At 41.5% G+C, this 14,544-nt stretch overlaps 2 protein-coding genes across 3 annotated transcripts in view; one reads left to right on the top strand and one right to left on the bottom strand.

Moving 5' to 3' along the window:
* The first annotated feature begins 6,380 nt into the window (after positions 1–6,380).
* Positions 6,381–10,241, top strand: LOC123044073 (uncharacterized). 2 transcript variants are annotated; one of them, XM_044466712.1, is made up of 8 exons: positions 6,381–6,969; positions 7,062–7,126; positions 7,677–7,881; positions 7,969–8,007; positions 8,955–9,070; positions 9,153–9,190; positions 9,332–9,361; positions 9,539–10,241. In XM_044466712.1, exons 2-7 carry the CDS (start codon positions 7,095–7,097, stop codon positions 9,358–9,360), a joined length of 459 nt encoding a protein of 152 aa, XP_044322647.1. In that variant the 5' UTR covers positions 6,381–6,969; positions 7,062–7,094; the 3' UTR covers position 9,361; positions 9,539–10,241. The 2 variants fall into 2 exon arrangements, with proteins under 2 accessions (XP_044322647.1, XP_044322646.1); XM_044466711.1 differs by having other exon boundaries at positions 9,153–10,241.
* Positions 9,385–14,544, bottom strand: part of LOC123039138 (uncharacterized) — a 7,284-nt gene continuing 2,124 nt past the window's right edge. The window contains exons 4-6 of the mRNA XM_044462416.1: positions 12,986–13,156; positions 12,057–12,165; positions 9,385–9,986 (exon numbers count right to left, since the gene is read on the bottom strand). Coding sequence (XP_044318351.1) covers positions 12,112–12,165; positions 12,986–13,156 — 225 coding nt within the window. The 3' untranslated portion in view covers positions 9,385–9,986; positions 12,057–12,111. The remainder of the gene's footprint in view (positions 9,987–12,056; positions 12,166–12,985; positions 13,157–14,544) is intronic.

Genomic DNA, 14,544 nt, shown 5'->3' with positions numbered 1-14,544 from the left:
TTGCTACATCACTCCTTATCCCAAACTGCAGAGGCTGCCTGACACTTTTATGACGATGCTGGACGGCCATCGACCAAAGAATGTGAAGCTGCGACAGGCCGGTAGCAGGCTTCGCAGGCTTTGGGACGTGGAGTTGGTGATCGGGTACGGCCACATGTACCTGTGTCGTGGCTGGGAGCAGTTCTACCGTGCCTATGACCTGTGGCATGGGTACTTCCTTCTCTTCAGGTACGACGGCGATGCCATGCTCACCGTGAAGGTGTTCAACACGACTATGTGTCGCATGCGCTACCAGGACGACGATGATGCCAGTACGTTCTACATCTTCTTCTTCTACATTTTGCTTTGTCTCACATCGATTGTTAACGGTCATTGTTGTATTTGGTCAGGCAATGGGAGAAGCAGCTGCGACTCTGCTACAGCCAAAGCAGCAGCAACTCTGGTTGCAGCAAAAGCAGCAGCGAGGATGATCCAGAATGGAGTGGGGAAGAAGAGGAGCAGAGTGGGGATGAGGAGGTGCAGGCTGACAATGGGCAACAGATGACTGAGGATGACATAGCGATGGTGGTGGCTGACGATGGGCAAGATATGGTGGTGGTTGAGGATGACCTAGCGATGGTGCTGCCTGAAGATGGCCTTGCGATGGTGGTGGTGCCTGACAATGACCTCGTGATGGTGGTGGCGACGACGATCCCACAGCCGGGCGACATGACCATGCCAATTGTGGTAGAAGACTACATCCCACTGCCTCCACCGCCTCGCCGCTCTTGGCGCATAAGGATGAGGAAGGAGAAGGAGAAGAAGAATGAGGAGTGAACTATGTCAGGTATGTCAGATCTCCAGAATGATGTATATATACTTAGCTTTTTTCCTCCGAAATGACATAAGTTAGCTCTAATATGCTAAGTTATCTCTAATATGCTTACTTTCCTAGGTTTGCTCAATAATGACATACACTTGGCTTACTTGTGTAAAAAATGGCATAATTATGCTTAGTTAACTCAAAAATGGCATAATTAGTTAAGTTAGCTCCAAAATGATCCATTTAACATAGGTTAGCTCCAATATGATCCATTTTACCTAGGTTAGCTCCAAAATGACCAAGTTTACCTAGGTTAGCTCCAATTTGATCCATTTTAGCTAGGTTAGCTCCAAAATGACCTAGTTTACCTAGGTTAGCTCCAAAATGACCAAGTTTACCTAGGTTAGCTCCAACATGGTCCATTTTAGCTAGGTTAGCTACAAAATGATCAAGTTTACCTAGGTTAGCTCCAATATGATCCATTTTAGCTAGGTTAGCTCCAAAATGATCAAGTTTACCTAGGTTAGCTCCAATATGACCCATTTTAGCTATGTTAGCTCCAAAATGACCTAGTTTACCTAGGTTAGCTCCAAAATGACCAAGTTTACCTAGGTTAGCTCCAAAATGACCTAGTTTATCTAGGTTAGCTCCAAAATGACCAAGATGGCATAATATTCTTAGTTCACTCAAAGATGGCATAATTAGCTAGGTTAGCTCCATTTTACCTAAGTATGCTTACTTTTTATTCCAATCTTCTTCTTCTTCATTTTCTTCTTCTTCATGTTCTTCTTCTAACTTTCTTGTTTCCCATTTTGTAGATCTCATTTAATTCACGGAAGCTTGCATGGATGGAGTGCTTCTTTTCCCTTTCTGCTTTTATTTTGTATCGATGAACTTGCATGGATGGAACTTGTTATATGGATGGATGGATAACGGTGTTGGATGAACAGTGTGAAACTTTTGTAATATGTATGGATGGAACTATGTGTTTGTTATGTATGTATATATGATGAAACTTGTGTGTTGGATATGTCTTTTGTGAAATTTGTGTGTTAAAATTTGTGTGTTCAAACTGAATGAATTTAAGAAAAAAACAGAAAAAAAACATGGGCTATACAGGATCTTTGCCGTCCGCTGGCGGACGGCAAAGAAATTTGCCATCCGCCAGCAGACGGCAAAGATGCCACGTGGCAGCTCCCTGTACAACCTGGGGGCTGTCCTATTTGGTTACTTTGTCGTCTGCCAGCTGACGGCAAAGCTCACCGTTAGCCCCCTAACAGCCAGATGTTGTCACACGCGCCGTCCAGGACTGTTGCCGTCAGCCTGCTAACGGCAAAGATCATTTCATCTTTGTTGTCCGCCAGCTGACGGCAAAGAAGCCTTTGCCGTAGCCTATTTAGCCGGACCTGTTGCCGTCAGCTGACGGACGGCAAAGGTCTTTGTCGTCCGCCTTGTATGTCTTTGCCGTCCGCCATGGTGGACGGCAAAGAAGCTGATTCTAGTAGTGCTTGTAGACTTCTACTGTTCGATTAAACCTTGTTTCTTAACTGAGGAAATACTTTTGTTGATGTGCTACATCACCCTTCCTCTTCTGGGCAATTCAACAACTCCTACGGGAGTAGCAATAATCTATCAGGACATAATCGACGGAGCTTTGACATAGCCTCATGTCGCCTCCTTAGAGCGGTGAGATTAGGGTTTCTCGTCGTGCATGCATGCGTGACAACGAGATCTAGTGTCATGCACTTTAGATTGATTCAAGGGTTCAACAACGATGACTAAGGGGTTGTTTGGATTGTGACTATCTTTGCCATATATTGCCACATGATTTTTGCCACACTTGCCTTAGTTGAGTTGCTCAAATTGTTAGCCACACTTTGACTTACCTAAGGGAATCTTGCCACACTTTTTGTGTCTATGACATGTGGGGCTCACTGCTCATAAAAAAATCCTTGCCTTAGGTGTGGCTAGAACCAAACACCTACCTAACTTGGTCAAACTTGCCTAAGGTTAGGTGTGGAAAAGTGTGGCAAGGTGTGGCTAGGAACCAAACAACCCCTAAGACTCCATGGCGATGATCCTTAGAGGCACATGCATGAAGACTTTGCAGTTGTCATGGACAAGTTTAGGTTAGATTTGGTATGTGAGAAAATACGAGGGCGCATCTACGGCTCGTTGTGGCTGTGATAGTGGTTGTTAGGTGGTCAAGTGACCTTCATGTATATGTTTCTTATGTTTGGGGAACTTTATACTTTCGGTGAACTTTCATATTATATCTGGGTATTTTGCAAAACATATAATATAGGTGTTAGGGCGCCTTGAGAAAAGTAATTAAATGAACAGATAAAAGACTAAAGATCCTTGTGCGCTAATAACGAGAAAATGGCAAATCCTACTCGCAGCCCACAGACGGCAAATGGATGGGATAACACAAATTGGACAAACCCACTTCGGTGTTCGCTACGTTGTTTCATTTGTTACATTGTTAAAGTTATTTTTTTTGGAATTTTTGTTGTTGTTCTTGCTGCTTAGGTCGTTTCATGTTGCAATGTTTTCTTTGTTTTCTTCTTCTGCTCTTGTTTCGGGTTTTATCTAGTGCTATATTGATGTGTTGTTGCAACATTTCTTTGTATTTTTTTGTTGTGTTTTTTGTTCTTGTTTTTCAATGTTTTCACTGTTTTATTTTTCCTTCCTTTTTTCTTTCAAATTTTAGCCTTTTATTCTTTATTTTATCTTTTCTTTTTTAATACATGGTGAGTTTTAAGAAATATGGCCGATATTATTTTAATACATAGCGAATATTTTTCCAATTCTTTTTGAAGACTTTTTTAATACATGGTATGGTTGATATTATTTTAATACATGATGGACATTTTGTATTAAACATGATGAACTTTTTTTAATATATAGTCAATTTTTTAATTTAAAATGAACATTTCTTAAAGATGCAAGGAACTTTTTAACATGCAGCGGATATTTTTAAAATGTGTGTCGACAGTTTCTTGTGTATTTAAAAATTTATACATTTACAAAAAACTCATGGAACATAAAGCAAAACGAATAGACCAAAGAAAACTGATACAGGGCGTTGTGTGGCTATGGAAACCAAGATTAGCATGATTACTGGCCCACCCAATCCACTCGTTTCAACGTTACCTCATCTGTTTGATGCATATAGGCAGCATTTCACCCAACTCCTATTTGACGCCTTAAACGCCCGTTATTGTGTTGCTGCAAACCGACGCATACACCTCCATAGCACTGTGTATCTAAATGGGCCGGCCCACCAGTTAAACGATTTTAAACGAAATGCAATGGGCCGGGTAATATGCTCCAACGCGTGAAAGCCAGTTATCTATCTCAGCTGGTGCCAACTAGGAACTCCCGTAAACTCGCCCGCGCCAATTCACCCTCATGTAGCAGGATTTCATGGCATTCCCTGCTTGGCGCTTAACCGTCCCTTTAACATATGTTCTACAAACAGACACACAGGGCAGCCCATTTCCTTTTCTTTCTATTTTTATTCAAACAGCAAAAAAGGGTGCTGTGACGGAATCGAACTTGGCACCTCAATCTTCTGACTACTAACTTCATTTTCCGGGTTTTATTTATTTCTCCAGTTCACGAAGCCCTAGTTTTTGGGAAGCATCCCAAACCGGTTTTTATTTATTCTATTTTTCCAAATGGTTTGTTCGGTTTTTTCTTTTCTTTTTCTTTTGCAAATACGTGGACTTTTTTAAGTTTTACAATTTGGTTTTAAAATTTAAAAACTGTTTTTCAAATTCAATAACTTTCTTAAAATTGATGAGCTTTGTCCAAATTTCTGAATAAAATTCAATATCGATGAACTTTTTCCAAATTGGTGAACTTTTTTAAAAATTGGTGACTTTTTTTCAAAATCTATGAAACTTTTCACCAAAATTGATGAACTTTTATTTCAAAATTGATGAACTTGTTCCAAAATCGAGGAACTTTTTTCCAAAATTGGCGACTTTTTCCAAATTGATGAATTTTCAAATTTGTGAACGTTTCTTCAAAATTGATGAACTTTTTCATAATCTTTGAACTTCTGTCAAATTCATGAACCTTACTTTCAAATTCATGATTTCTTTCAAAATTTTGATGACTTTTTTTTAAAATTGATGAAATTTCTTCAAATTCAATGAACTTTTCAAAACTTTCAAATTTTTACCATGCTGGCGAACTTTTTATTGCAAAAATATGATTTATTTTGTAAAAAAAATATGATTTCTCTTTCAAATGGTTTATATGGGTAAATAATATGTGTATATTATTGTTGTAGGAAAAGAAGCATTACATAGCGTTGTTTTTGGATTGTGTACAACTAAGTGATTGTTGTGCTGGATTAACATGTGGGTTTGAAGTCTGTACATATGTCTTCATGGCAGAAGCTCTAGCACTCCGGTTTGGTTTAAATCTGGCAACATCGGTTGGCTGTTCAAAGGTGATTGTTAACTCCGACAGTTCAGACGTAATTATGGCTATGCAGGATGGGGGGAATACGTTAGGCTCCTCTGCTGCAATTTTGGATGATTGTTTCCACATGGCAAAGGATTTCACATGCGTGCATTATGAGCATTGCCATAGGGAAGCTAATGTTGTGGCTGACGAGCTAGCTAGAATCTGTAAATTTTCTTGCCCTAGTTCCTGGTTTGATGAGGCACCGGATGCCTTCATACCCTTGCTTGTAAAAGACAATGTTTTAACTACTAGCTAATAAAAAGGGGTGATGAGTTTAAAAAAAACATGCGGGTTTGAATCCTATCTCTCGCATATTGATTCCCAAAATAGTTTTTGAGGCGGCTGCTGGGCCGGCCCGCTAGGCGGCGGGGGCGCTTTCCACACCAAATAGGAGCTCCCGAATTTCATACTGGTTTTGGGAAGCTTCTCACCGGTTATTGTTTATTTCTGTTTTTCTACTGGTCTCTCCAGGAGCTTTGTATTTTTTTTCATTTTTCTGTTTTTATTTTTATTTTTGTTTTACTTTTTACATTTTTTCTAAAAATGTTGATATATTTTAAAAATAAGATTTACTTTTCAATTGAGCAAATTGTTTTTCAAATTTTGTGTTTTTTTAAATTCCTCAAACTTTTTCCAAATTCAAGATTTTTGTAAATATGGCGATTCTTTATTTTCACATAATTTTTACGGAAACTATGAATCTTTTCCGAATTTGATTATTTTTAAATTGGGCGAAGTTGTTTAAATTCACAAACTGTTTCCAAATTTACGAACTATTTTGGAAATTTTGAAATTTTACAATTTGTGATTTATTTTACATTTCTGGACTTTATTTCAAAGTTCTAAAATTTGGAAATTTTATTTCCGATGGTCATCGGTCTACCGGTTAACTGAAAAATAAAACAAAAAATCTCTATTCCTAATGGAGTAGTTGGTAGTCTCCGCCGATTAATTTTCGTCCCACCTCCTCTGGTTTATTTTCGTCCTCCGCCCATCTTAGCTGGTTTTTTTCGTAGTTTTTTTTTGTCCTACCGTACCACCATCTCTTCACATTGGTTTTCTTCCGTAAAAAAACACTTCGACCAGCGAGCTCCCTTTTCTCCCCTCGCACCAATCGCTGCTCCTGTCCCCGAGCCCCTCGCACGCGCTAGGGTTCCCCCACCCGGCCACCCCCATCTTCTGCGACCACCACGCCGTCGACGTCGTCCTGAAGCACGCTGCTCCTCTCCCTAGCCAAGCCGCCCTGGATCTTGCGATGGAGGTGGCCGCCTCGTGGCTATGGAGGGCTCGCCAGCCGCCTCCGGAGTCCCACATTCCTAAGATCGACTGGATTGCAGCCGCCTGGCCGAGGTCGTTGGCCCTCGACGGGCTGGCACTACCTTGCCTGTGCTTGCTCCCATCCACGCCGCCGTCCTGCTCGGGCCACTGCATGATCTGCTCGCCGCGCCCGCCCAAACCCCAGGCCACACTTCCTATTCCACTCCGCGTACTCCTGGTTGCAGCCCCAGCTTGCCACGGGCAGGGATCGGCGGCTCCGCCGGCGTGGCGCGTGGCAGGGGAGAGAAGGGGGGCAAGATCGGCAAGGCAGAGTTCTTCCGGAAGGACGGCGTGGTGGGCGACATGGAAGGATACCTCAACTACCTGTCCCTCGAGTATGACTTCGTCTCCGACACCAATCGTGCTTGGTAAGACTTCCTGGCTCTTTCCTCCCTTCTCTCCGTTTAGAAACTGAAAAGGTTGTGATGCAAAAATTCGATTTCTTGCTACCTGTATTCAGACTGATCTGCTATGGGTGCGGTAACAGAGATAGATGGGTGTCAACCACTTCAATTTGTTGACAAGGTATAAGACGGCTACACACTTACTTTTTGTTTCTTGTGAACACAAAATTAGTTGATCATGTTAATTACATATGTTTTTAATGCCTGCAAAAGTTACAACTTACTAATCTGAGATTGTAATCCATGAAGTTTACTGTCGGTGCGTTGTTGAAGACGCAAACCTGGAACATCGTATGGAAAAGAGAGGACCAAACAAGTGAAACATGGCATTACAGATTTCAAAAATGCAGAAAATAATATGGATTTGTTTATAACAGTCTCATCATGTCATGTCTGTGGGAGCATAGATGGAGCTATATGTCTTGAGCAATTTCCTAATACCACAAATTTTCCTGAGTATTATAGCATCACAGTTAACAAAAGTGATGTCTGCAGTTGGATCTAGAACAAACAGATTTCAGAAACCAGAATATCCATGCTGTCAATATATGTGGTCAGTCAAGATAGCATCAAAACAATCTGAATGTTAGTGCATTCTTTATCCTTCATCATACATGTCGACAAGTCTACTCTGATGTTGCTAGATTTCCTACCTAAATGTATGTGTATAGTTCCTCTCGGTCAGCTAAACGTCAGATGATGTCGTGGAAAGGGCCACCGAGAGGGGGTTCGCAATGCCAAAGTCGAAGGTGGCCATCGAGAGGGGGTTCCAATGCCGAAGTAGAAGGTGGCCATCGCTTTGACCTGCCTGGACCTCCTGACCTTTCCCGACGCTCAAACAGCCAATATGTATTGGAGGAGACCACTAGGCTAATTGTAAGCATCAACTATTTGTTAGATATAAATCTTGCCCTTTGAGCATATATACTTTATTTCTTAAACCATTATACATGAGCACTGCAGGATGCTTTGGATGAGTGGACCAGGGGACGACATGAGCAGGTATTTCCCTTACCTGGAACATCAATTTCATTCCATTCGATCATGCCAAAATGATAATGTATACCCTCACTTAAGATGATGGCTCTTCTACTCTGCTAACATAACATGCATGTGCTTGTGAGGAGTGCCTGCAAAATTAATAGCTCAAGTCTCTCAACATGCGGATGTGGAAAGGCTTCTCCTAGCGGTCATTGCAACTGTGATATGCATTTCCTTGCTCTCGACTCTGATCAAGTTTGTAGTGTCTAGGAATGTGCATATGAAAATTCACACCTAATAGTATTGTAATGCGATTTGCTTGTTATATTTTTTTCACACTGGTTTCTAGAGATGTTCAAGTTACTCCGTCCGTTCTTAAGAAAGTGTAATTCCAACTTTGTTGGAGGGTCAAACTATCTTAAAGTTTGACTGAGTTTGTGCAAAAATGTACCAATGTTTGTGAAACCAAATAGGTATACGATGAAAATATATTTTATGGTGAATCAAAGTCTACTAATTTGATGGCATAAATGTTGGTTTATTATTGTATAAAACGGTCAAACATAAAAAAGTTGACTCTTTCAAGGACGGAGGGAGTATCTCATATACTCTATCGAATTATAATGGATAAGTGAGTGTACATGCTGATGTGAAGATCCTTTTCTCCACAGCGCGGATCTGTTAGCTGACCTGAAGGATGTACTTACAATGATATTTTGTAATGACGAGTTCAGAGATGTAAACGTTTACCTATTACAAGAACCTCCTCTATAGAAAACTTGAAACAAGAGCAACTGATTTCTGAAGTTGTGTGTATAGGATTTCTTCCTACTCCTTTTTTTTCAGGACAAATCTTCCACTGTGCATACTTGACCAATCTAGGGTGTATATTCAAGGATCATGTGATGTAGACATAAATCTTTGTAATCCTCAAGTGTGTAGCATGACATAACTTTTTATAGGTATAGGAGGACATAATATTGTGCAACTTCGGAACCTGTCGAGCAACAGCCTGCAAATCTATGTATATATATTGTTCTGCGGCTAACATGGGAGTTGTCATCGTCCGCCGTAACATCGAGAGGTGAGGGGACGCGTTCCATCACCCACTGTGTTTTTAGCCGTCATTGCTTTGGTTTGGTTATTGACATTGATTGTACGGATAGGTACTTCAATACATTCCTGGCCCTATATGAGTACTCAGGTGAGGGGGTGTTTGGTCTCTGTTGGTTTGCTTCAGATGTAATTCTAGCGATAAATGTTAATCATTTTCCTCCCTTATTCTAATTTGCTGCTTGCATTTAACATTTCTTCTCTGGCTGGGTTTCCTGACCATCCGCACCAGGGTATCAAGACCGTCATCTACATGCTTGAGGTATGCATGCAATTTTGCTGCTGTTTGTGTGCACCTTGTTCTTAATTTGCTTAGAAGTTGGACATATACATTGGCAGAGTTATGTGCTTAGGAGTTTGGAGGAAAGGTAGATTTAATTTCAGTACATTCTATGCCAAGATACACTCTTATTTTGTTGTCATACACACATTACTGCAGCAACATAGCGGATCATTGCCATGCGGCAAATCAAACTTCTATGTGGATCAGTAAGTTGTTTATCTTACTTTCACTTTTAAATTGCTTGTTGAAGATACTTGATTCCCTTTCTGCTTGTTACTGTAATCTTGCTAAGTGGATACAAAAAAGGTTCTACTTGCCCCTTGTCATGCACAAAATAGAATAAACATTGCAAATTAGTTTACACGAAACCTGATCCTGTTGTTAAATATTATTTGGTCTAAGAAATGAGATGAAGTTTCTCCCTAGAATATAGAATGGACTGAAAACAAAACCCAAGATGTGGCAATTCAAACCCCCAAACGAAATTACTTGCATACCTTGTTGAGATGATCTTTTTCAAGTTTTTGCCTTTACCAGCTTGGGGAATGAATCATTTGAGCTCATGGTACCTGTCTCACTTCTCACTCCAACTGACTTCTTACTCCTGAAAGCAAACAGAATTGAAGGTCACATAGAATACACAGGAATAAACACACCATTCATCTACTTTATATTTCCTAGATTCGGTGTAGTACAAAGGTATAACCAAAAAAAGTAAATGTGGTGAGTCAAGAAGAAATGCAGATAAAGAGAATAGTAAAAGAGAGAGCTCGCCTAAGAAGACCGCTTATGAATTGTGAGTTGTGACTGAAGAAAAGTAGGTAAGTATGCAGGGATGATTTAGTTACAGCTGAATAACCACACGATGAAGAATATATTTTAGTAGAGATGAAGAATGCCTACATCTGTAGTAGCAGTCCTTTATTTTGTCCATTTTAGTAGAGATGAATATACCTGGGGAAACGAGGATCATTTTTTTGGCAGATGCCAACTTTCTAAATGCTTAGCATGCAAAACATAACAGGAAACATATAATGTCCATGTGTTCCTGCTTGTTACAGTAAGTCCAGGTGTAGAATTAATATTTATTTAAACTCTACTAGATATGCAAAAAAATAGTACATGATTGCAATGCAGCAACGCACATGAGTTTTGACAGCCAACATCCCCTGCTCCTATATTTGTATAGGACCAACATCTACAACATGAGTAGCATGATTTTTGTTCTCTCCTTGTCTTGGCTACAGACCAGGGGATCAAAGTGCAACCATTTACTTTAATTTCCTTGTAGATAGCGTAGAGTCCGGACAAGGTTGTGCCCGTCTCTAGGACCGCGGAGACCACCACAGAGGCATCTGATTCTAGTATGACAGTATCTTCAGAACATCCAGGCAAGAAGTGGCTTTTTTTTTGCGGGGAGGCAAGAAGTGGCTTTAACTTCTTCAACATCAAAACGAGGCATCTTTAGTATCTTCAGCCACAATACCATGCATGAAGACCACAGGTGGACGTGCTTGGACGGCATCTTGGCCGCCAGCTACACGCCCTTCCAGGCGGCCAGACGGAGATTCTTCGCCTCGGCAACCGCCTTGGCCAGGAGCTACGCCGAGTTGTTGTCACCAAGGATGGACGCCGACAGTAGCGTCGATCTATGTGATACCGATGGCGTTGGTTGTGGGGCGAGACCATGGCGGGGCGACGCGTCGGTCTATGTGATACTGACGGCGTTGGTTGTGTGGCAAGACCATGGCGGGGCGGCGGTAGGCCGTGGTGTGGAGAGGACACATGCGGGGTGAGGTCGTGGAGGCTGACGGGCAGAGGAAGCCGGCAAAACAAGGCCGTGGCGGGGAGAAGCGACTTGTGTGACCGGATGCTGTGCGGGTGAGGCGAGTGCCCTTTTTCTGACAATCCGGTATAAGGGGGAGTGGCTGATGTGCCTGTCCGGCGAGAAAAGTGGCTGCATTTTATTTTTCTTTTCTGTTTTCATGAACATATAGGAGTGGCTACTTGTACGGTGAGAGCAGTCCTAATTACACACTGCATTTTGTTCCTTATTTCGGTGAGAAGGTGATCATAGTTCTTCTATTTTGATTAACCGTGTTACGATAAATACAAAGAATCTCATCAGCGAAGATTTTAATTGCTTTAGGCGAAGATTTTAATCTCATCAGCTCTCACGCAATGCTTAAAAAAAGAAAAATGAGAGCAATTTGAGATTTTTTTTATGTATATCATTGCAAAATTGTATGTAAATTGTTCAATTTGTCAGAACTTGAGGGAGTGGATGGCGGATGTTGGGAGACATTCAAATTTAGGATGATGGGAATGATTGTGGAAATTTGGCGAACTTGGAGAAAACATATGCGAATTTGAGCTGGGTGACTGTAGAGCTGAAGCGAAGCGGCTCCTATTCATAAGTTAGTCCATGTGTTAGGGATGATGAGACTCAACAATCTGATAGACTCGGAGAGAACAAGGATTTTGAATGGGGTGACAACATAGCGAAGTAATAACACAATGATCGAAAAGCTGAAGTTGAGTGGCTGGTGATAGACCTATTTGTTGGCCCGTGGCAATGCACGGGCAATAAAGGATTCTCTCCAAAGTAATTACAGACTGTATCCAACAATTTTTAATTGCAAGTAATAAAGGATATAAGGTTACAATTCATCACCTGGAAAAACAGATCTTTTTAGTCGTGGTAATGTTTTCTCCAACTGACCATACCCTCAAGCAATTGGTGAAAGTGGATATATAATCCAGAGCCTTGCAAGCTGATTTATCTACAACATGAAACACACGATGAGGACATATCAGATATTCCCAATCACTATTTGAAATGTTTAATGTTTATTTCCCCTTCAAATGTTATCTTATCAACCAAATTTCTGTACATCTCCCCTAAAAACATGCCGTATATCTGATTGATAAGTTTTAAATGGTCAATTTCTGAAGATATGATAACATCTTGAAACCTTAGGCCTGTTTTTTTTCAAACATCTAACCTACAACTACAATAGTCTATCACCAAGAAAATTGTACTTAAATGACTTATGAAACCATGTTATTGATGTCAAGAGGAAATACTACACTGTCCATAAAACCTTATACGGTTAAACCTATTACAACAACAAATATTTCAGCATCTTTGGCTTGAGAAGATCAAAAGAAAAAGAGCAACATGGTCAGACTTATTCTTGCAGAATACAGTCACAAGCTTATTGTGCTGAGCTTGAAGATAAAAAAAAAGGCAACAGGGGCATGCTTATTTTATAGTGCTTTAAACATTATGACACTTGGTTCACTTAAAAATATTTGTTGGTGCACTATCACATAGATCTGCAATCTCATTACAGTCCTAGAAGAATTGGTTTCGTACAAGGGGCTTCCAACCACAGGGTTTCAGGAGATAGGAGATAGGCAATTAACTGATTAAATGACCCACGAGTAGAATTTTAAGGCAAATTACAAATGTTCCTCTAAATAGGTCTCATATATACACCCACATCTCTCAGACAAATGTATCATGCAGATTCTTGAAATCTATAATAAAGTACTTTTTCTTGTTTTCACACATAACTTTGTTTTTGCAGAGTAGAATACCTTTCTGGGCACACTATTAATAGACAATTGCCGTTCCAGTAATTTTCTAGCTGCCCGTGCGTTGTTAGGAATGCCATAGATAACCCTTCTTCCTTCATTTTCAAACTGACCAACTGACAGCTGCCTAACCATGCCACCTAAGGCACCTCCTAGTTCTGCTGCTACCGCAACCTACAAAAAGAAAAATTATGTCAAGCATGCTACCGAGCAACCTGAGCTAAACAGTTAAGAAGAAAACCTCTAAGATATAATTTATTGGTGTTAGTTGAAGGATAATCAACTAAGAAAATAATCAAACAGAAGGTCATAGAATTAATAATGACACAAAACTCAGATTAATTGTATTTTGTACTCAATGTTCTATTGTATTTTCGACTCACTGCTCTAATGTTCTAAGAGCATCTCCAACAGCCGCGCTAAGCGCCGCGCGCAAAAAACCTGTTTGCCGCGCGCGCTTTGGCTGGTTTAGCGCGGCCGCGAGCGCTGGCTCCAGCAGCCGCGCTATAATGCAGCGCGCGCGCCGCTCCAGCAGCACGCAAAAATACAGCGCGCGCGACTCGCCGGGCGTGCGCGAAAATGAGTTTGAAACAATTATCAAAATGCAATGAACATGTGAAATTTGTCACAAACATTTTCCAACCAAGTTCATGCCCACAAGTTCATGCCCACAAGTTCATCCAACCAAGTTCAAAATGCAAACTAAAAGTTCATGCCCACAAGACATAAATGAAAGACACATCAAACATCTTCCTCGTCTTCGTCCTCATCTTCCACTTTTGACAATCCGAGTTGATTATGGACCATCGGGACCGAAGTGATCTCTCCGAGCGGTCAATTCCACTCATGTTGTGATCATCAAAGTATTCTTTCATTCGCCCCCAATACGCATCTCTACTTTGATCACCTCCAATGGATGGATCCCTCGACACTTGCAAATAAGTATTGCATAGTAACTTGTCATCGTTGGTGCTGTAATTGCCCGCTCTTCCTTTCGGTGCGTCGACAATGCCCTCACCCTCCTCGTCCACCTCAAACTCATGGTCTTCCAAATGGATGTCATTGGTTTGAGACCAATGCGAATTGTTGGACCCAACACCAATAGTTGACACATATGCATCCTCATTGAGACTACAATTTTTTTTGAGAACAATGCAAATAAGCTATCTATATGTGATGATGCATTGAAAAAACAAGAAGAAAATAAAATTTGGATTTTTTTTCACCTTGGGGGCATTTCGTCGAACACATGGTGCGCGTCGGCGGCCGGCTCAACGAGTGAGCTCGCCGGCGCTTCGGTAGCCGCCGCGGCCGTCGAACGCCCTGCAAGCTTCTTTCTCCTCGCCTTCGTGCCGTCAGAGCCGTCCGCCGCCTTGTTTTTCTTCGCCAAAGTTTTGCCCTTCTTCGGCCGCGCCGCATTGGGGAGCTTCGACGGTGCGGCGGCGGCACGGGACGGCGCCGGCGCGACGCCACCCGTCGCCGTGGTCATCCGCGGCGGCAAGAAGAGGCTGCGCGCGAGGCCGGCGCTTGGCGGAGCTCCGGCGGTGGCGACGCCAACGCTC

The sequence above is a fragment of the Triticum aestivum genome, chromosome 2B, assembly GCF_018294505.1.
Source record: "Triticum aestivum cultivar Chinese Spring chromosome 2B, IWGSC CS RefSeq v2.1, whole genome shotgun sequence".
NCBI lineage: Eukaryota > Viridiplantae > Streptophyta > Magnoliopsida > Poales > Poaceae > Triticum > Triticum aestivum.
This window is presented reverse-complemented; position numbering and strand designations above follow the sequence as displayed.